The 23,855-nt window shown below is 44.4% G+C and overlaps 2 protein-coding genes across 2 annotated transcripts in view; one reads left to right on the top strand and one right to left on the bottom strand.

Annotated features, from left to right (window-relative positions):
• Positions 1 to 668: 668 nt before the first annotated feature.
• LOC143301717 (uncharacterized) lies at positions 669 to 13,057 on the bottom strand. Its single transcript, XM_076616100.1, has 4 exons — positions 13,030 to 13,057; positions 9,042 to 9,169; positions 7,290 to 7,462; positions 669 to 858 (listed from the first exon to the last, which is right to left on the bottom strand). The coding sequence occupies exons 2-3, from the start codon at positions 9,124 to 9,126 to the stop codon at positions 7,326 to 7,328; spliced, it is 222 nt and encodes a 73-aa protein (XP_076472215.1). The 5' UTR covers positions 9,127 to 9,169; positions 13,030 to 13,057; the 3' UTR covers positions 669 to 858; positions 7,290 to 7,325.
• Positions 11,416 to 23,855, top strand: part of LOC143301761 (uncharacterized) — a 42,435-nt gene continuing 29,995 nt past the window's right edge. The window contains exons 1-2 of the mRNA XM_076616149.1: positions 11,416 to 11,437; positions 12,202 to 12,295. Coding sequence (XP_076472264.1) covers positions 11,416 to 11,437; positions 12,202 to 12,295 — 116 coding nt within the window. The remainder of the gene's footprint in view (positions 11,438 to 12,201; positions 12,296 to 23,855) is intronic.

Here is a 23,855-nt window from a genome sequence, read left to right as displayed (position 1 = left end):
TTAAAATGCCGACATGCCCTGTACAGCTTGTGCTAGCAATGCCTGTCTGTGTCTGACTGGAGAATAGGCATTTTGATATGTCTCTGCACTGGATTCAGCGATATACAGATAATGTCATTGGAAATACTGTTGTCCCCAATCTTTGTGTCTCTCAGATTTCACCATCCGCGTTTTCTCTAAATACTAGAGACGATAAAAAATAAAGTGATTCTGGTTCTGGTTCTGGTTCTGATCTGTCACGATGTCCAAGGTGCAGGTGATGATAAAATTGATTCTGATTCTGGTTCTGGTTCTGGTTCTGATCTGTCACGTTGTCCAAGGTACAGGTGGTGATAGAGGAGATTCTGATTCTGGTTCTGATTCTGCTCTGTCATGTCGTCCCGAGGTGCAGGTGATGATACAAGTGATTCTGGTTCTGGTTCTGGTTCTGGTTCTGATCTGTCACGTTGTCCCCGAGGTGTAGGTGATGATAAAATTGGTTCTGATTCTGGTTCTGGTTCTGGTCCTGATCTGTCACGTAGTCCAAGGTGCAGGTGATGATAGAGGTGATTCTGATTCTGGTTCTGGTTCTGATCTGTCACGTCGTCCCGAGGTGCAGGTGATGATACAAGTGATTCTGGTTCTGGTTCTGGTTCTGGTTCTGATCTGTCACGTCGTCCCAAGGTGCAGGTGATGATAAAATTGATTCTGATTCTGGTTCTGGTTCTGATCTGTCACGTTTTTCCAAGGTACAGGTGATGATAAAACAGTGATTCTCATTCTGGTTCTGGTTCTGATCTGTCACGTTGTCCCAGGTACAGGTGGATGACACAGCCGTGGCAGCTGGTTGTGAGTTCGAGTCCCCACTCGGCCTCCTGACTGGAGAAAAAAAAAGTGGAAAACAAAATTATACAACAATCATAACATCATAATCACGGTATGGATTACAACGTTAAAAGACGGGCGCAATAGCCGAGTGGTTAAAGCGTTGGACTTTCAATCTGAGGGTCCTGGGTTCGAATCTCGGTAACGGCGCCTGGTGGGTAAAGGATGGAGATTTCTCCGATCTCCCAGGTCAACATATGTGCAGACCTGCTTGTGCCTTAACCCTTTTGTGTGTATACGGCAAGCAGAAGATCAAATACGCACGTTAAAGATCCTGTAACTCATGTCAGCGTTCGGTGGGTTATGGAAACAAGAACATACCCAGCATACACCCCCCCCCCCCCCACCCCCGAAAACGGAGTATGGCTGCCGTCATGGCAGAGCAAAAACGGTTATACACGTAAAAGTCCACTGGTTAAACTACGAGTGAACGTGGGAGTTGCAGCCCACGAACGAAGAAGAAAACGTTTTAAGTCCCGTTGCTTTATACTACCGTCTGAAGGCAGTGAAGTCATTGTTACTAGTTTTCATCAACATACTTCTTCTTCTTCTTCTTTGTTCGTGGGCTGCAACTCCCACGTTCACTCGTGTGTACACGAGTGGGCTTTATAACCGTTTTTACGCCCGCCATGTGGGCAGCCATACACCGTTTTCGGGGGTATCAACATACTGATGTTGGTCATCAAGTGGAAGATGAAAGGCTTAGAAAGGTGAGGCAAATAATATCCGTTTTAATCCGTCACCCAAGCCAAGTCTTGTATCCATTCACACCTGGGTGGAGCGAGGAAAAAATCGGAGGCAAGTGCTTTCTCCAGAGGACAAGACACACTTCTTCTTCTTCTTCGTTCGTGGGCTGCAACTCCCACGTTCATTCGTATGTACATGACCATTTTTACCCCGCCATTAAAACAGCCATACTCCGTTTTCGGGGGTGTGCATGCTGGGTATGTTCTTGTTTCCATAACCCACCAAACAAGGACATGGATTACAGGATCTTTAACGTGCGTATTTGATCTTCTGCTTGCCGTATACACGCGAAGGGGGCTCAGGCACTATGCAGGTCTGCACATATGTTGAAAAATCTCCACCCATTACCCACCAGACACCGTTACCGAGATTCGAACCCAGGACCCTCAGATTGAAAGTCCAACGCTTAAACCGCTCGGCTATTGCGCCCGTCAAGGACAGGACACAACACAACACCAGGCCGACACAGAGTTTCGAACCCTGATCACTGGTGAACACTGGATCAGACGTTTCCTACGCTCAATCAACCGGTTATGTGGAGTGATGGCCTAGAGGTAACGCGTCCGCCTAGGAAGCGAGAGAATCTGAGCCCGCTGATTCGAATCACTGCTCAGCCGCCGATATTTTCTCCCCCTCCACTAGACCTTGAGTGGTGGTCTAGACGCTAGTCATTCGGATGAGACGATAAACCGAGGTCCCGTGTGCAGCATGCACTTAGCGCACGTAAAAGAACCCACGGCAACAAAAGGGTTGTTCCTGGCAAAATTCTGTAGAAAAATCCACTTCGATAGGAAAAACAAATAAAACTGCACGCAGGAAAAAATACAAAAACTGGGTGGCGCTGTAGTGTAGCGACGCGCTCTCCCTGGGGAGAGCAACCCGAATTTCACACAGAGAAATCTGTTGTGATAAAAAGAAATACAAAAAAAATACCACCACGGCACCTCTTGGTGTGGCAAGGGAAGGGAAGGAAGAGGAGGAGGAGTCCTACAGGACAGTGACACACAGCACCAAGGAACGGTGGGGAAGGGGTGGAACGGAGGGGGTGTGGGGGTGGGGGTGGGGGAGAGAAGGGCTCGAGGGGGGGGGAGGGAAGAGGGCTTGGGGGTGGGGGGTGGGGGGTGGGGGGTTGAGGGGGCAGGGGGGCGAGGTGGAGGGTAAGGGTTGGTGAGACACACACACACACACGCACATGCATGTACGCATACACGCACACACATACACACACACACGCACGCGCGCACACACACACACACACACACACACACACATACACACACACGCACGCGCGCGCGCGCACACACACACACAAACACACACACACAATTACACCGGTGTGAGGGAGAAACGAAGCACAGAGAGAGAGAATGAGGGGGGGGGGGGGGGGCCAGGGGGGGGGGGGTCAGATCAGAAAGCAATCATTATACATGCACAGAATACTGGCGCCACCAAACACACACACACACACACACACACACACACACACACACACACACATGCACACACACACTCACGCACGCACGCACAAAAATTACCATGCCATCTCAATTTGCGCATTCATTTCGTTTTGGTTTTTGTCTTTTTTTGGAGGTGGTGGGGGATTTATCATCCCCCCTTCATAAGGTAATCAGGAAAACAAGGTCGGGGGCTGGGTGAGAGGGTGGGCGGGAGGATGGAGGGGGTGGTGCGGAGGTGTCAGTGGCGAGACGGGGGTAGGAGGAGGAGGAGGTGGAGGGGGGTGGAGGAATAGAATGTAGATGGTTAGAGGGGTGTGGGTAGGGCAGATGGGTTGGGGTGGGGGGGGGAGGGTGGGCGGGAGGATGGAGGGGGTGGTGCGGAGGTGCCAGTGGCGAGACGGGGGGGAGGAGGAGGAGGAGGTGGAGGGGGGGGGGTAGAACGTAGATGGCTAGAGGGTATGGGTAGGGGAGGTGGGTTGGGGTGGGGGTGGGGGGTGGGCGGGAGGATGGAGGGGGTGGTGCGAGGGTGTCAGTGGCGAGACGGGGGGAAGGAGGAGGAGGAGGAGGAGGGGGGGTAGAATGTAGATGGTTAGAGGGGCGTGGGTAGGGGTGGGGGTGGGGGGGCAGGGGGGGTGGGACAGAACAAAATATACTCGGATTCTGTTGAAAGCTGAAGTGTGGTGTTTTAGGCAGAAACGCCAAAATCCTCCTGGCTGACCTAACACCGATAGTTCCTTCCTTGTGAACTGCCAACACTGGGACTGCAACAGACGAACCCGGGTGTGAACTGTGTGTGGCCTGCAGAGACTCGGAATGAGCGGCGTGGGAGTAATGCCACTGAAACGGCGCAGATGATGGGGCAGCCAGAATTCAAACAAACAAAGAAAAAATCCTCGCAAAATCGGTGATGAGTTCATTAAGCCTTTCCAGTCATGCTATCTGGTCCTTGATAACCCGTGACAGCAACCTTTTTATTATTATTTTTTTTAATTTTCAAGTCTTTTTCTTTCTCTACTCCTGAACATCCGAACAATTCCGTGTGTCTCCTTTTCCGCTGCTTCCAGTTCAGTTTCAAGGGGATGTCAGAGCGTGCGGAATGATCCATATACGCCACACCACAGGTATTTTCTTCTTCTTCTCCTTTCTTCTTCTTCTTCTTCGTGGGCTGCAACTCCCACGTTCACTCGTATGTACAAGAGTGGGCTTTTACGTGTATGACCGTTTTTGTTGTTTTTTTTTTTTAACCCGCCATGTAGGCAGCCATACTCCGTTTTCGGGGGTCACAGGCATTTTAACCACACTTGAAAAATAGTAGTAGCTGATAAACTGAAGCCACCAACGCGCTCCTTAAAAGCCTATCGTATGTTTGTATAAAACACCCACAAAAAAACAAAAACAAAACAAAACAAAAAAACAAAAAACAAAAAAAAAACCCACAAAAACACCCCAAAAGCATAAACAAACAAAATAAACTTACAAATAGAGTCTTACATTCAAATTATACAAACAAATTGATAAATGTTTATACATTAGATAAATCAAAAACTAAAGATAACATAGAAAGCATATGACTGATATGAAACGAGAATAAAAATAGTCCACGTTCAACGACCTTGTGCACACACACACACACACACACACACACACACACACTCGAAAAAGAAAAGAAATGTCTTTCTACCGGAACGAAACGTAAAGAGAGTAAATGTCGAATTGCAGAACAGAGAAATGGGAAGCAATCTATTCACTTGTGTTCGTAGAATCTGGTTTCCAGGAGCATAAAAGGTAAAAATCGCGGATGTTACTTTCATCTGAGCTGATTCTAAACGTGGTTTCCAAATTATTTGAGTTTAACTGACTTTCTTTGTTTGTTTGGTTGGTTTGTTGGTTCTCAGTCGTTCATATTGGTTTTTAACTCTGGAGAAATGCGAAATATCAAGCAAGCAGCAATAATAGCTTGAAATGGAATTCTTTTGGTGTGTTCATCAAAACACCTACGTCTGTATTCAACCCCAGCTATTTTCTTTTTTTGTGTTTTAGAATTAATTCACTGTTTATTTCTGACAATGATGAGCAGTCTGTATGTAACTGCCTGGTGTGGGTTGAATAAAATGATTTGACGGGCGCAATATCCGAGTGCTTTAAGCGTTGGACTTTCAATCTGAGGGTCTCGGGTTTGAATCTCGGTAACGGCGCCTGGTGGGAGAAGGGTGGAGATTTTTCCAATCTCTCAGGTCAACATATGTGTAGTCGTGCTTGTGCCTGAACCCCCTTCAGTTCGTGTGCATATGCAAGCAGAAGATCAAGTATGCAAGTTAAAGATCCTGTAATCCATGTCAGCGTTCGTTTGGGTTATGCCGGAAACAAGAACATACCCAGCATGCACACCCCCGAAAACGGAGTATGGCTGCCTACATAGCGGGTTAAAAACGGTCATACACTTAAAAGCCCACTCGTGTACATATGAGTGAACGTGGGACTGGCAGCCCATGAACGAACGACGAAGAAGAAGCAGAAGAAGAAGAAGAAGAAGAAGAAAACGATTTCAAACTAACTGAAAGCACAATTTGAACTGAACCGAATTAATGAAAACAGCAACAGTTGCTTGTTCATTTATTAAATGGTTGCCTTACATAGTTCCCAATTATGGAAAACGATTCTGAACATTTCCCTCTCTCTCTCTCCTCTCTCTCTCTCTTTTTTGTTTTTGTTTTTTTGTTGTTGTCGTTTTGTGTGTGTGTGTGTGTGTGTGTGTGTGTGTGTGTGTGTGTGTGTGTGTGTGTGAGCGCCATCAGCTGAATTCGGACGCAACCTGAACAATTTGACGAGCAAAGCGCTATAACCCACTTTTTTTTCTCTCCTCCCCTGAGCAAACGAAAAAAACTGAGCTGATTACTTCCCTTGAACACTGTGTTCCCCTGTGCGCCGCGCGAAGAGACGGAAGCGTCTTCAGCACTAACTGGCTGTGACCGCTGCTTCCAGAGAAAATAAAACAGGACTAGGTTCACGCTCAGTGGCGTTGACAGGTTGCTTTGCTGTGTGTGGGGGTGAACATTATAAAGAAAGATGACTCTGCCCCCCGTGGCCCCCCCCCCCCCCCCCGCACCCCCAGCCCCCGAGGAACAGCATCAGTTCAGTTGGTTAACGTGGAATGATTAATTTTTTTCAGAGCTGCACTGACAATGTCGTAGCTTCCCAATGCACGAAATACATTTTGCATCAGTAAGTCTTTGTTTGAATAAAAGAATGTTTGAAAACGTTGTGGTTATTGTGTGTGTTTGTTGCTGGGTTTTTTGTTGTTGTTTTTTTGTTGTTTTTTGGTTTGTTTTTTTGTTTTTTTTTTTGTTTTTTGTTGTTGTTTTTTTGTACACAAGGAAACACACTGTTTGTATTATTTAAGCTTACAAGCCGACTCGTAATACGATGTCATACTATGTACTGACGGGCGCAATAGCCGATTGGTTAAAGCGTTGGACTTTCAATCTGACGGGGTCCCGGGTTTGAATCTCGGTAAAGGGTGGAGATTTTTCCGTTCTCCCAGGTCAACAAATGTGCAATCCTGCTTGTGCCTGAACCCCCTTCGTGTGTATACGGCAAACAGAAGATCAAATACGCACGTTAAAGATCCTGTAATCCATGTCAGCGTTCGGTGGGTTATGGAAACAAATACATACCCAGCATGCACACCCCCAAAAACGGAGCATGTGTGGCTTTTAGGCGGGGGTAAAAACGGTCATACACGGAAAAGCCCACTCGTGTACATACGAGTGAACGTGGGAGTTGCAGCCCATGAACGAAGAAGAAGAAGACTATGTTCTTATAATATTAAAGCACATGTCAAGACAATGGAGACAAAAATTCAATAAACAAACGTGGATATTGCATCACGAGTCATCAGTGTTTATATGTCTCGGATGAACCCTTCTCATGTTTTATTCATCATGTGAGTTGCTTTGTCTGTCTGTCTGTCTGTCTGTCTGTCTGTCTGTCTGTCTGTCTGTTTGTTTGTTTATTATTGGGAGGAACTGTGCGTGTAGAAATGAATTAACAAACAAATAAATGGATAAATAATCTTTGACACACACACACACACGCACGCACGCACGCACACACACACACACACACACACACACACACACACACACACACACACACACACACACACACACACACACACACACACACACACACACACACACACAACACATCATTCAAACATACCTGTCACAAAATTTGTGAAGCCATCTGTTGCAGCCATTATGACAAGGAGTTCGTCTTGCGCTGGCGGTAGAGTTGCAGAACCTGATCCACGGCAGCCAATGCCACTTCAGGATCCATGTCACGTGACGGGTTGTCACGCTTCACCAGAAAGTTCAGGAAGTCAGCTCTGTCGTCTGTGAGAAAGGGATGGAGGGGGGGGGGGGAGAAAATTTTTCATTAAAAAAAAGAGAGAGAGAAGCTTTTCTAAAAAAAAAAAAAAAAAAAAAAAACTTGCACACAAACACACACACACACACACACACAAGCACGCACACGCCCTGCCCCCTCCCCCCCCCCACACACACACACTCCACCCCCTCACCCCTCCACACACACACACACCAAGGGAGATGGTGAAACTAACACTGTGAGGTAGAGTAAAACACAAACATACAGAGATACAGCGAGGAGAGAGAGAGTTGGGGGGGGGGAGAGGGAGAGAGGGGGGTGAAGGGAGAGAGGGGGAGAGAGAGAGGGAAGGAGAGAGGGGGGTGAAGGGAGAGAGCGGAAGAGAGAGGGAGAGAGGGGGAGAGAGAGGGAGAGAGGGAGGAGGGGGTGAAGGGAGAGAGGGGGAGAGAGGGGGGGTAAGGGGAGAGAGAGAGGGAGAGAGAGAGACTGAGAGAGGGGGTAGAGAGGGGGAGAGAGAGGGGGAGAGAGAGGGGGGGGAGAGAGGGGGGTGAAGGGAGAGAGGGGGAGAGAGAGGGGGGTAAGGGGAGAGAGGGGAAGAGAGAGGGGGAAGGCAGAGAGAGAGGGAGAGAGAGAGACTGAGAGAGGGGGTAGAGAGGGGGAGAGGGGGGGAGGGGGGAGAGAGGGGGAGAGAGAGAGTGGGGAAGAGGGAGAGAGAGAGAGAGAGAGAGAGAGAGAGAGAGAGAGAGAATACGAGAATTCAAATGGTTTATTCAGCAAAGGCCTTAGCCCTTTAGTGAAGGGGTGAGTACAAACATCATTTTTTTTCTTTCCATAAAATACCACGCTAGCGCTATTTCTCTTACTTAAATTAAACGCTTTATACAGATAAAGACACATACTTCGGACAGTACCAGCGTTTGAAGATGACATCAATAGCATCAATTCTAAAGTCCATCTGGATGGTTAGTATACTTTGGGGGCAATATATGTATATATATTGAGAGAGAGAGAGAGAGAGAGAGAGAGAGAGAGAGAGAGAGAGACAAGACAAGACAAGACAAATTATCGAGGATAATAGATAAACACTAGCGCTTTTTTTCATCCAGTCCCCGCCCTCAAACAGGGTCTCCACTACACAAAACTACATTATATGTGTCATTGCATGCACTACACAATGCTACTTAAAGTCATAGAATGCGAATACGATACTACATAACGGCATAAGCATGGTAAAAAAAAAATATCACACACACACACGCACACATACACACACACACACACACACACACACACACACACACACACAACACACACACACACACACACACACACACACACACACACACACACACACACACACAGAGTGAGAGAGAGAGAGGCACAAGCATGGTATTAATAATCGACATATTAAAAAAAATAATAATAATAAAAACAGAACACACACATACACACTCTCTCTCTCTCTCTCTCTTTCTCTCTCTCTCTCTCTCTCTCTCTCTCTCTCTTGCACACGCACACTTACACAGAGAGAGAGGGAGACAGAGAGATAGAGACAGAGAGAGACAGACCTAATCCTTCACTCACGTCTCTTCCCATACCAGTTGGCCTGAGACATGCCCAGCACGGCCACCAGGACCACCAGGAGAACCATCGTGGAGATGCGAGCCATTCTGATGTGTTGGGTTGTTTCTTCTTCTTCTTCTTCTGCAAAACTGGAAAACATATCAGACCCTCTCATGGCTGCTTTTTGAAGGACAAGAAAGCTGAACAACTTACCGACGGTTTCTGTCGTAATCGTCATTGTGATGAGCATCATCATTATCATCATCATCATCACCATCATCGTCGTCACCATCATCGTCATCGTCATCATAATCATCACCATCACCATAACCAGCATCATCACTGACATCATCACCAGCATTTCCATCATCATTATAATCATCATCATGATCACCACCATAATCATAATCATCATCACCATCACCAGCATCATTATCATCATTATCATTATCACATTTATCATCATCATCATCACCCCCATCTTCTTCATCATCGTCAACATCACTATCATCATAATCATCATCATCACCATCATCAACATCATTATCATCATAATCATCACCATCATCATAACTATCATCACTATCATCGACATAATCATCATCATCACCAGCACCAGCATCATTATCGTCATCACCGTCATCATCGTCAGAATCATCATCGCCATCATCACCATCATCATGATCATCACCATCATCATCATGATCATCAACATCCCTATCACCATAATCATCACCATCACCACCATCATCATCATCAGCATCACCAGCACCAGCATCATTATCACATTCATCATCATCTTCACCATCATTATCACCAACATCATCACCATCATCATAAGCACATCCCTAATCATGACAATCATCATGAAAGTCATGTTCCTCACCAATACTTCTACCCGGCCCGGTCAGGAAGCATGAAGAAGAGATTGATTGATTGATTGATTGATTGACTGGTTGGTTGATTGATTAATTGATTGATTGGTTGATTGATTGATTGGTTGGTTGGCTGGTTGGTTGGTTGGTTAATTGATTGATTGATTGGTTGGTTGGTTGGTTGGTTGGCTGACTGACTGACTGACTGATTGATTGATTGATTGATACGGATTCTTATATAGCGCCTATCCTCGGTCGGAGACCAAGCTCTAAGCGCTTTACAAACACGGGGTCATTTGCACAACAGGCTGCCTACCTGGGTAGAGCCGACTGACGGCTGCCACTTGGCGCTCATCATTCGTTTCCTGTGTCATTCATTCAGATTCCAGGCACACACATATACACACTCAGACAGACATGTAACTTTTGTTTTTACGTGTATGACCGTTTATGTTTATTTACCCCGCAATGTAGGTAGCCATACTCCGTTTTGGGGGGTGTGCATGCTGTGTATATTCTTGTTTCCATAACCCACCGAACGCTGACATGGATTACAGGATATTTAGCGTGCGTGTTTGATCTTCTGCGCGCGTAGACACACGAAGGGGGTTCAGGCACTAGCAGGTCTGCACATAATCATGTTGACCTGGGAGATCGGAAAAAATCTCCACCCTTTACCCACCAGGCGCCGTCACCGAGATTCGAACCCGGGACCCTCAGACTGAAAGTCCAACGCTTTAACCACTCGGCTATTGCGCCCGATAGGTAACCAGGTAGATGTCAGGTAGCGTGGAGAGTGTGGAAGTAGTTTGACTCACGAGACAGACAGATCCACAGCAGCTGAAGCTACGGTGATTGGCCAATGAAATTGTTCGGCCAGCAAGTTCGCGTGGAGAGTGTGAAAATAGCTTAACTCGCGAAACAGATCTACAGCAACTGAAGCTACGGTGATTGGCCAATGAAATTGTTCGGCTAGGAGTTCGACCTTTACATCAGAATGGTGTATTTAAACGTGAACCCCGTTGAGCAGTATTTCTGGAGAAATGTGCTACATTACTTATCAGTTATCATTATTAACATTATTTAGCGAATTGTCTGCCACTCCATGGATCCGCGGTGGCGCCGTGGTTTGTCGCCTGATGAATTTAACGCTGATTCCTTCAGGTTCAAGTGGAAAGTCTTCACGCTTCCAATCTTTGACGAGAACTTGGCTTGGCTTCCGAGGAGCAAAGGAAACTGATCCATCTGGAGCTCGTGATGGAGTAAGCGGATAAACATCGCCCTGTATGCATGTCGCTTAGCAATTTGGGATTTATCGATTAGATGATGGAATATAGTAAACTCTAATCTTCTATATAATTGAAAAAAAAATTAAAAGTGTAACGACATAGAATTAGAATTTCTGCACTCGCGAGCAGCCCATCACGAAGTTTTCCCTTGTTACACAAAACTCTGTAGAAGAGAAAGTATTGCAAATACACATATGCGTAAGCCATTGCTCTCTTATAGTGCAGACATTAATGGCAGAACTGAAGACGTCCAGTGAGTATTACAGTTGAAAAACACTAGAAGAAAATCTTCTGAATGCACTGATGCACGTGCAGACGAATAGGTTTGAATGTGGAGAATGGGAGAATTTTGGAGATAACAGAAAAGAATTGAAAACAAAATTTGGGAAGTAAGAACGGTGTGACAGTGGAGTGATGGCCAAGAGGTAACGCATCCGCTTTGGAACCGAGAGAATTTGAGTGTGCTGGTTCGACTCACGGCTCAGCCGCCAGTATTTTCTCCCCATCCACTAGACCTTGAGTGGTGGTCTAGACACTAGTCATTCGGTTGAGACGATAAACCGAGGTCCCGTTTGCAGCATGCACTTAGCGCACGTAAAAAAAACAACAACCCACCGCAACAAAAGGGTTGTCCCTGGCAAAATTCTGTAGAAAAATCCACTTCGATTAGTAAAAAACAAATAAAACTGCTCGCAGGGGGAAAAAAACGTGATAAAAAGGGTGGCGCTCTCAGTGTAGCGACGCACTCTCCCTGGGGAGAGCAGCCCGAATTTCACACAGAGAAATCTCGTTTGACCACACACACAAAAAAAAGGTAATACAATACAAATACAAATACAATATGCTTTACAAGACCACCATCAGTAGGGCCCACATTGAAAAGTCCCTCCTCTGCACCGGGGGGTGGGGGGTGGGGGTGGGAGTGTGTGTGTGTGTGGGGGGGGGGGCAGACTGCCGGACAAGAGGATCCCAAAGACTGTTCCAAGAACACATCGCCCTCCCAATTCTCTGCAACAGCTTCTTTCCTGGATGGAACCCTGCGCCAGTGGAACAACCTGCCACCCAGCCTCACGGACGTTCCTTCACTGGAGCTCCTCCAGGCCGTGCCTGGGTCAGCTGAGAACGACTAACCAGCAGCACCACGTGTACAGCTCACTACGATCGGCTTCGGATCCACTCTGTTTACGCATACCCAGATTCAAACTCTCCACTGTTGGCCGCCGTTCTTTCTCTGTCTCTGGACCTTGCAATTGGAAGGAACTTCCTCTTTCGCTTCGTCAAGTCTCCACACTCAGCTCTTTCAAGTCTGGCCTTAAAACCCACCGCTTCCCAAAACAACCTCCCTTCCCTGCCTCTTCCTTGTCTTTAGTTTCTCCAGTTTTAGAGTTATGCATGCGTGTGAATGACTGGTGCGTGAGCGCTTTGATTTGTCTCTGCACAAGATTCAGCGCTATATAAATACCATTATTATTATTATTATTACATAGTTTTATCCTTTTAGACCAGGTTATTGATGAGCTACTGGCCACCCGCTTTCCATACATACATAGTTTTATCCTTTTAGACCAAGTTATTGATGAGCTACGGGCCACCCGCTTTCCATACATATATAGTTTTATCCTTTTAGACCAAGTTATTGATGAGCGATGGGCCACCCGCTTTCCATACATATATAGGTTTATCCTTTTTGATAATACCCAGTTAACTCAGCAGACCTCACCACTGCACTTTGTCAGGAACCCAGCCCATGGCAAGAAAGAGGAGGAAGAAAACAGAATCACACACACACACACACACACTACATTACAACGCCGCTGTACCCCAACCAAAAAAGTTTGCACTCACCTTGGAACTGTTGTCGTTTCCTGTGACGCTGTCCTGTCTCCTCTGCAAGGAAGTTCTCGAAACCTGCAGAAACCTCGGGGTGTTTTATAACCCGACACTGCCACACGGGGTGAAGAAGAGATGTCAGGTGGGAGTTGGGGTGGGGGGTTGAGGGGGTGGAGGCCGAGAAGGGTGTGGGGGCGGAGGCGGGAGGTAGGTAGGGGGGGCGATGGAGAAGCGGGTGGGGGTAGGGGTGGGGATTCAAGATGTGGGAGTGAGCCAGGGGACGAGGAGTTCGTTGCATGCACGTTTTGGGAAAAAAGAAAAAGACAGAAAGAAAAAAGTCTGATGTGGACAACTGTCCTTAAACGTGAACAGCTCTCATTTGAGACCTGCACCGCGCAGTGTGTTTTACTTCAGTGACAGACACCCCACTGTTCTTAGAATAGATGGATAGCCCATTGGCATGGAATGCGGAAGCCAGCTCGACGCCATGTTGAGACTGGTATCAGGCTGTCAGTCGTTTGAGAAGTCGACTTTTTTTTTTTTTTTTTTTTTTTTACCCCGGACTTTCTTGGGTCGACCATCGTTTTATTTATATAAAAAAAAAGAAAAAAAAAGGAAAGGAACAAAATAACAGCAACAAAAAGGATACAGTGAACCTTAAGCAATCACACACACACACGCACACACACGCACACACACACACACACACAAAAACCGTGACAATAATCAAAAGCAATACCCTGCATTCCATAACTATGTCGTTTTTTTCCCCCACTTACATATAGATTTGTTTCCCTTTTCTTTAAGATTCATAAGGTATTATATAATATATCGATGTCTAATACTGAATTGCTGTTCAAAGATCAGTTGTAAAATAGACAGTCTTTTTGTTTTTTTAGCAATACTGATACACATTTTACCTATCAAAATAATATGATTTATTTTTATAAGGTCATGTTTGCTATATCTGTCATCCTGAATTCCAAATAAAACGTCTGTGGGATGTAATTTCATACACTTACCAGTATTTCTAAGTATCAAATTTTCTATGTTTTTCCAAAGTATTTTCACAGATGAGCACTCATAGAAAAAATGTTCAATAAAATCAATTTTACCAGGACAGTAGTAACAATTTTCTGAGTCTACTACTTCCATTTTTTTTAGAATAATGTTTGTTGGGTATATATTATGACTTATTTTCCACTGCAATTCATGTAAGCGTACTTCTTTTGTTGCTTTCCTAGGTAAAATCCATGTATTATGATTGAAAGAAAAGTCAAATTTCCTCTTCCAAAATACACAAATATGTAGGTCTATAGTTGTACTTTTACTTCTACTTTTAAGATATTTCTTTATTTCTTTTAGTTTTGCATTGAATGCGTTTGCATCACAAATAGAAGTTTCAGTAGATTCCATTGGTAATCCATTGTTTTGTATCCAGGTCTTCCACTGTAATGGAATTGCGTTGTATAGAGCATTGTATTCGAATATTGTGATTCCTTTAGCCTGGTTCAGTGAAAACGCAACCTCATTTAAATCTAGAAGTCTTTTTTCTGTTTTATGTATTATGTCTTTTATGTGTTCTATTCCATTGTCTATCCAGTTTTGAAAACATAGCACATTACCTTTATATTGTATATTATTATTGTGAAACAACATCTGATTGTGAAAATTATGGATGTTCACTTCTTCTCTTGTTACTATATCTTTACTGTTCAAATATGTTGTAATTACATCCGACCAAAAATCGTTCTCTATTTCTTGTAATTTTATTTGCTTTGCTCTACAGTTTACCATAAATATTTTACGATGATTTTGTATTTTGTTTAGATGCCATCTGGGTATTATAGTCCAGTTTTCTTCCCGTGCATGATAAAATCTTCCAGCCCATTGTAAATGCATGCATCTTTGAATGTCTAACATATTTACCATATTTAACCCTCCTTCATTATAATCACTTTCCATTGTTTTTCTTTTCACTTTCTCAAAAGCTCTACGGTTACTATGTTTTCTCTGCCAAATAAATTTGTAGAATATGGTGTTGATCTGTTTCAAAGCTTTTTCTGGGATGCCAATGGATTGCATAACATATGTAAGTTGACTTAACAAGAAAGTTTTTGTTACAAGAATTTTACCGTGTATGGATAGGTCTCTTTTGCTCCACTGTACTATTAATTTTTGTATATTATTTATCCTATCTCTCCAATTTTCTTCAATGTGTTTTGCCATTTTGTCTTTCTGGAAGTATATGCCCAAAATTTTTATTTTGTCAACCAATACAAATGGGAGATTCTGTTCAGTGATTTGTCTGCCCATCTTCATTGCTTTCGTTTTGTGTGAATTTAATTTCAGCCCAGAAAATTTCTCAAATGACTTAAGTATTTCTATGGAAGTAAACATGTCCTGTCTATTTTTCAAAAATAAAGTCGTATCATCTGCCAATTGTTTAATCTTTAAATATATATCTTGATTATTGCCCATAGTTGGAGTTTTGATACCCGTTATTGTACTATTCCTTATCTTGACTGCTAGAATTTCCATTGCAAGAATGAATGCAAGGGGAGAAAATGGACATCCTTGTCTGATTCCACAGTTGACATCGAAGGGTTCAGATAGCCAGCCGCCATGGTTTATGGAACTTTGCGAATTATTGGAGAGTACAGATACCCATTTTTGAAAGTCAGATCCGAATCCGAATACTTTAAAAGCTTGTAACATGTATGCTTTAGATACAGAATCGAATGCCTTAGTATAATCTAATGCTAACAAATACCCTGCTTTACCAGTTTTATTAAGATAATTAATGACATCATCAATACATCTTATGATTGTAGCTATGTTCCTGCCTTTGATATATCCCACCTGATCTTTGCTGACTAAGTTATTTACTACACTACCCAATCTTTCTGCTAGAACCTTGGCTAGAATTTTATAATCTGAATTAGTTAAAGTTATAGGTCTCCAATTACTCAAGTTCTCCCTATCTAAATCTTTACTTTTATGTAATAATGATATGATACCCTGTCTTTGTGTAAATGACAGTTCTCCTATTCTGAACGACTCATTGAAAGAATCGGTTAGTAATCTGCCTATTTTTCCCCAAAAGAATTTTAAAAACTCTGTCGTCAGACCGTCACTCCCTGGACTGCTATCTGATGAAAGTTTCTGAACTCTAACCATGTATCTTCAATAAAATCGTGTTATGCTTGCCCCCACGACTTGCCAAATGTTGTGTCTTGATTGATATCTGCTAATGGTTTATTTACCAAAGTTATTACAAGAAAACAGTGCAGTGACACGTAGCGCAAACTTGCTGTGGAGACACGTACAGGAATGTCAGCTGAACTAACGCCGCGAGCAAGTGAAAGCTTGCCTTGAAGCAGTCATCACAGCCAGCTGAGCGCTTGGCTACATATATGAAGTTACCGCTTCGCGCTGTACTGACACGAGTAGCAAAATGGCTGATTGAACACTTCCGCTGTCTTCAGTTAGCAAAGGGGCTCAAAGAAGTTATGCGCTATCCACCTATGTTTAGACCAGTGGTGACAAACACCCTCACGTCTTTCTTCGAGTGCAGATAAGTTTCGCTTTTTTTGTGTTTCCCCGTTAAGGACAAGAGGTGTGTTTGGGACACAGCGCGCGTGCAGTGTGTCGTGAAAGCTGCCACAGAGTGTAACACGAGGTGACTGACTGCACCAGACAGGCAAAGAGAAAGAGATGACAGAGAGAAAATAGGAGAGAGACAGAGACAGAAAGAGAGAGAGAGAGACAGACAGACAGACAGAGAGAGAGAGACAGACAAAGACAGAGAGACAGAGACAGACAGAGACACAGAGAGAGAGACAGAGACAGACAAAGACAGAGAGACAGGGAGAGAGAGAGAGAGACATACAGACAGACAGACAGAGACAGAGGCAGAGAGAGAGAGACAGAGACAAAGACAGAGAGAGATACAGAGACAGAGAGACAGACAAAGACAGAGAGACAGAGACAGGGAGAGAGACAGAGAGACAGACAGACAGAGACAGACAAAGACAGAGAGAGATACAGAGACAGAGACAAAGACAGAGAGACAGACAGAGACAGAGAGAGACAGAGACAGTGAGAGACAAAGACAAACACACACACACACACACACACACACACACACACACACACACACACACACACAGAGAAAGAGGGAGAGACAGAGAGAACGGAACGGAATGGTTTATTCACATTTAGGCCTCAGCCCCAAGTGAAGGGGTTAACATGAAAGAGAGAGAGGGAGAGGGGGAGAGAGAGAGAGGGAGAGAGAGAGAGAGAGAGGGAGGGAGAGAGAGAGGGGGGGGGAGAGAGAGAGAGAGAGGAGGTAGAATTTACATGAATATATCAGTCACATTTACTTATTCCTTCACTGTCTCCTTTGTTCATTCTATTTACATTCTACAAAGAAATGAATAAATGAATGAACAGACCGACAGATGTATACTTGATCAAAATGAACAAAGAAAAAAAAAACGAATAACATTCCATTAACTTGTTAATTTATTTACTCTTTTCCACGTTCCAATTGACCAAGGATTAAAATATAAAATAAAATACAAAATTATAACCCAGCTTTTGACACAACCGACAGACGTGTTGGAATCTAATGACCAAATGTGGAGTGATGGCCTAGAGGTAACGCGTCCGCCTAGGAAGCGAGAGAATCTGAGCGCGCTGGTTCGAATCACGGTTCATCCGCCGATATTTTCTCCCCCTCCACTAGACTTTGAGTGGTGGTCTGGACACTAGTCATTCGGATGAGACGATAAACCGAGGTCCCGTATGCAGCATGCACTTAGCGCACGAAGAATAACCCACGGCAATTAAAGGGTTGTTCCTGGCAAAATTGTGTAGAAAAATCCACTTCGACTGGAAAAACAAATAAAACTGCACGCAGAAAAAACTACAAAAAAAGAAGAAAAAAAAACTTGGTGGCGCTGTAGTGTGGCGACGCTCTCTCCTTGGGGAGAACATCCCGAATTTCATACAGAACAAGAGAGGTAAAGCCTTCAAGACTCACTTGTGGCAAATTAAGTCCCCTAGCATTAATTACAGAGTAATTTCCCTTTTTTACTATCTGCACCAAAACGTTTGCAAAATAAATAAAACTTCCATGCTTACCAAAAGAAGTTCCTGTTCCTGAACAAAAAATGATAATAATGACTGCTCTTGTTGTTGTGTCAGAATAAAAGGTCAAAGTGCCAAGTTTAGAGAATACAAAAAATATAAATATAACAGTAAATGCAGTTTGCATATAATTAGGCTTCTTTTTTTCTTTTTTGTGTGCCCATCCCATAGGTGCAATATTGATTTAAACAAGATGACTGGAAAGAACTGAATTTTTCCTATTTTTATGCCTAATTTGGTGTCAACTGACAAAGTATTTGCAGAGAAAATGTCAATGTTAAAGTTTATCACGGACACACACACACACACACACACACACACACACCGAGAAACAACCGAACACCGGGTTAAAACATAGACTCACTTTGTTTACACAAGTGAGTCAAAAATCAGTTGTCACTAAAAGGAAAATACAATACAATATCATACAACAAATGTAAGTGCAGTGCCTCACATAGTTAAGGGAGAAGAAGGAGGAGGAGGAAGAGAAGGAGGAGAATGAGAAGAAGGAGGAGGAGGAGGAGAAGAGGAAGGAGGAGAAGAAAAAGAAGGAGGAGGAGGAGGAGAAGAAGAAGAAGAAGAAGAACAACAAGAAGAAGAAGGAGGAGGAGAAGAAGAAGGAGGAGAGGTGGTGGTGGAGGAGGAGGAGAAGAAGAAGGAGGAGGAGGAGGAGAAGAAGAACAAGGAGGAGAAGAAGAAGGAGGAGGAGAAGAAGAACGAGGAGGAGGAGAGGTGGTGGAGGAGGAGAAGAAGAACAAGAAGGAGGAGGAGGAAAAGAAGAAGAAGAAATTTACCTCTCCCTTCGCCGCCCCACCCCCCACCCCCCACCCCGACCTCCCTCCCCCCTCCAAAAAAAAATAGAGAAATAAATGGATAACATCCCATATGCTGATTTATTCATTTATTTCTTTGTTTGCTCGATTATTCGTTCATCAGTTCTGTCTGCCAGTCAGTTAACCAGAGGGAGGTCCGTCTGGTTATAATCCCCAAGGGCGATGGTCAGCCAGTGTGTATCCTGGCATGGAACATTGGAATAAATAGACAAATAAATGAATAAACAGATAAATAGATGAATAAATTGATAGATAAATAAAATGATAAACGAATGAATGGACAGAATGATAAATACATAAACAGGTGAACGAATAAATGAACAGATGAATGAAGAAATGAATAGATAAATGAGTGAATGTATAAAAGGAGGGCAGGAAAGAATGATCAAAACACCCTGGGACAACTCTGGACGTCACTCGCCAGGCCAGGGGAGAGAATAAATCGGGGGCGGGAGGGGGGGGGGGGGGGGGGGGGGGGGGGGGGGAGAGAGAAGAAGGAAAACAGAGCTAATCAGAAAAGAAGGGGGCAGGGAGCGGGGTGGGGGAGGGTGGGGGGTGACCCTACATGATTGATTTATAGACGGTCAAATTGAGACAAGTCAAATTGGGTGCATGAATAATTCACACGATCTCTAAAACCTCACAGACCCATATACAGGGGATCTTCGTCAGTTGGGTTTCTTTGTCCCTCGCCCTACAGACATTGTTTGTCCTTTGTTCTACAGACTTTGTTTGTCCTTTGTTCTACAGACTGTTTGTCCTTTCCTCAAAAGACTTTGTTTGTCCTTTACCCTGCAGACTTTGTTTGTCCTTTGCCCTACAGACTTTGTTTGTCCTTTGCTCTACATTGTTTGTCCTTTGCTCTACAGACTTTGTTTGTCCTTTGCTCTACAGACATTGTTTGTCCTTTGCTCTACAGACTTTGTTTGTCCTTTGCCCTACAGACATTGTTTGTTCTTTGCTCTACAGACTTTGGTTGTCCTTTTGTATACAGACTTTGTTTGTCCTTTACCCTACAGACATTGTTTGTCCTTTGCTCTACAGACATTGTTTGTCCTTTGCCCTACAGACTTTGTTTGTCCTTTGCCCTACAGACTTTGTTTGTCCTTTGCTCTACAGACTTTGTTTGTCCTTTGCACTACAGACTTTGTCCTTTTGCCCTAACAGACTTTGTTTGTCCTTTGCTCTACAGACTTTGGTTGTCCTTTGCCCTACAGACATTGTTTGTTCTTTGCTCTACAGACTGGTTGTCCTTTTGTATACAGACTTTGTTTGTCCTTTGCCTTACAGACTTTGTTTGTCCTTTGCCCTACAGACTTTGTCCTTTGCCCTACAGACTTTGTTTGTCCTTTGCCCTACAGACTTTGTTTGTCCTTTGCTCTACAGACTTTGCTTGTCCTTTACCCTGCAGACTTTGTTTGTCCTTTACCCTGCAGACTTTGTTTGTCCTTTGCCCTACAGACTTTGTTTGTCCTTTGCTCTACAGACTTTGTTTGCGAAGGCGGATACCTTGAGAACCTCACTCCTGTTTCACCAGCACATTGACCACAGTGCGTCTGTGCTTTCCTGCTTATGCACGTGTCACACTGCACGCGGTTCGCTGGTTCTTAAGCAGCATTGTCGGCCGAAACTATAGTCCATCATTTTTCTTGTACACTGCCCCACCTCCCCCATCCCCCTACAAACCACCCTACCCCTGCAATGCTGGTCAGGAAATTTGAGCAACTAAAGATGCGTCCTTGAAGTGGTTGACCCTGCAGACTGTGTGGGGACATAGTCTTCACGTCTGAATCATCAGCACATGCAACGCTGGAAAGAAGCAGTTCAAACCCCACGATCCCCCACCCCCAACTCCAACCCCTCACAAAGAAAAAGAAAAAGGGGAAAAAAAACACACGAAAAAAACACCATCTGTTGGGACTCGAACTCACGTCCTTCCAGTCGTCATTCCGGGATGCTAACCATTTCGCCACGGCGGCTGGTTCGTGAGATATCGACCACTGGTCTAAAAATATATCGATAGCTCATTGGCCAGGAAAGCTGAAGCCAACTGGACGACATTATTATTGTTACTCGTATCCGGCTGTCAGTCCGTTGAGAAGTCGTCTGCTAACTGGTGGTAGTTTCTGAACTGTAACAGTGTATCTTTGATGAAATCGTGTTATACATGCTCCCACGACATGCCAAATGTTGTGCCTTGATTGATATCTGCCAATGGTGTAGTTACGAAAGTTGTTACAGGAAAACAGTGCAGTGACACATAGCGCAAATTTGCTATGGAGGCACACACAGGGATGTCAGTTTAACTAACGCCGCGAGCGAGTGAAAGCTTGCCGTGAAGCAGACATCGTAGCCAGCTGAGCGCTCGGCTACATACATGAAGTTACCGCTTCGCGCTGTACTGAGTAAGAAAATGTCTGATTAAACACTTCCACTGGCTACAGGTAGCACAGGGGCTCAAAGAAGACATGCGCTATCCACCTATTTTTAGACCAGTGGGTACCGACCATTTTGATGCTGGAGTGCCTCCTCAAAAGTCGAACAAATCGAACGAAAAAAGGAGCACGGAAATAAGGCCCCATTCTCAACGCTCGCCATAAACCCGAGCGCAACGAACAGTGTGAGAGGGTCTTAAGACTCCTCTACTCGCCGCAGCGGAAGATACAATTACCGTTCTGTTTTGTTTCGGCTCTGACAGAGGTGACAGTTGCCAAATAGTCGTTTTAGCCCCAAAAGGAGATGTATGGCCACCTTTCTGTGTCAAGCTGTCAAAACTAAAGAAGCTAGGTGTTGTTGATTTTGTTGTTGTTGTTGTTGTAGTTTTTCCATATAACTGGCGAGATCGTGATAGACAGCACTGTTTGCAGGAAAACCGTTCTGTAAATGATGAAGCAGGTGTTTTTCATCAAAGGAGGATTTTTGCCACTTGCGTCACAAAATGTGTGTGTGTGGGAGGCGGAATAGGGGTGGGGGTAGGGGTGGGAAGGGATAGCAGAGGAGAGAGGCTGGTGAAGGTACGTGTGTGTGTGTGTGTGTGTGTGTGTGTGTGTGTGTGTGTGTGTGTGTGTGTGTGTGTGTGTGTGTGTGTGTGTGTGTGTGTGTGTGTGTGTGTGTGTGTGTGTGTGATCAGTTGTTACGATATGTTTTCCTTTGTGTCTGTCTGTCTGTCTGTCTGTCTGTCTGTCTGTGTCGCTGTGTGTGTGGTTGTGTGTGTGTGTGTGTGTGTGTGTGTGTGTGTGTGTGTGTGTGTGTCACCGACCCCTGTCTGTCATTTATATGTATGGTGATAATCCCAAGTAAGAAGCCTTCCACTTCACGCGAAATTGAATTGATTGACAGATGTGTCAACCAATTCAATTTCTGTGTTGTTGGTCCCTTGAGTTGAACATTTTGTTTGTTCAATAAAAAAAAATGTCATGTCAAGTCATGTCATGTCATGTCATGTCGTGTCTTGTCATGTCGTGTCTTGTCATGTCGTGTCTTGTCATGTCATGTCGTGTCTTGTCATGTCATTCTTGTCATGTCTTGTCATGTGTCATGTCATGTCTTGTCATGTCTTGTCTTGTCGTGTCATGCCATGTCATGTCGCTCTGCCACGGAACTAGGAAGGTAATGTCAGCTCCTTCTTGATGCAACATTTACAGGTATATGTACGATTTCCTGCTTGACAATGGCTTACTTAGCTTGAAGGCACTGCAAAACGTGATTCTCTCTCTCTCTCTCTCTCTCTCTCTCTCTCTTGCACACACACACACACACACACACACACACACACACACACACACACACACACACACACACACACACACACACACACACACGGGACTCCAAACACAAACACTAACTGCATGAAGCCTCACACAGCAAGACCTCTGAACATTTACAGTGTGGGGGAGAGGAGGATGGGGAACAGAGAGGCATGTGTTTTGTACGTTTAGTTCTTATTTTATGATTAATGACCTCATCGTCACATTGCAGCAACAACAACAACATCATCAGCAACAACAGCAACGACAACAATAACCAACAGTAACAACAACAGCAACAACCATGAACAACATCAACAACAACAATAACAAGAACAACCATCAACCAACAACAACAACCAACCACCACCAACAACAACAGCAACAACAACACCAACAATGACAACAACAGCAACAATAACAACAACGACGACGACAACAACAACAATCACAACAACCAGCAACAACAAGCAACAGCAGCAGCCACAATTATAACAACAACCAGCAACAATAACACCAACAGCAGCATCAGCAACAGCAACAACGACAACAGCAACAACAATAACAACAATAACAACAGCAAAACAACAACGACAACACCGAGGAAGATACCAGCCGCCGTGGCCAAGTGGTTACTGTGGCGGGTTAACGACTGGGGGGGTACGGGTTCGACCCCATTTAAGGAAATTGTTTTTGGCCCAGTGGCCGGCTTCCGAACGAGAGTTGGGTGTGTTGTTGGTTCAAATGGGAAGACAGTGTGTTGTTGGTTCAAATGGGAAGACAGTGTGTTGTTGGTTCAAATGGGAAGACAGTGTGTTGTTGGTTCAAACAAGAAGACAGTGTGTTGTGTTGTTGGTTCAAAGGGGAAGATAGTGTGTTGTTGGTTCAAACAAGAAGATAGTGTGTTGTTGGTTCAAATGGGAAGACAGTGTGTTGTTGGTTCAAATGGGAAGACAGTGTGTTGTGTTGTTGATTCAAACGGGAAGACAGTGTGTTGTTGGTTCAAACAAGAAGATAGTGTGTTGTTGGTTCAAACAAGAAGATAGTGTGTTGTTGGTTCAAATGGGAAGACAGTGTGTTGTTGGTTCAAATGGGAAGACAGTGTGTT

The sequence above is a fragment of the Babylonia areolata genome, chromosome 28, assembly GCF_041734735.1.
Source record: "Babylonia areolata isolate BAREFJ2019XMU chromosome 28, ASM4173473v1, whole genome shotgun sequence".
NCBI classification, from domain to species: Eukaryota; Metazoa; Mollusca; class Gastropoda; order Neogastropoda; family Buccinidae; genus Babylonia; species Babylonia areolata.
This window is presented reverse-complemented; position numbering and strand designations above follow the sequence as displayed.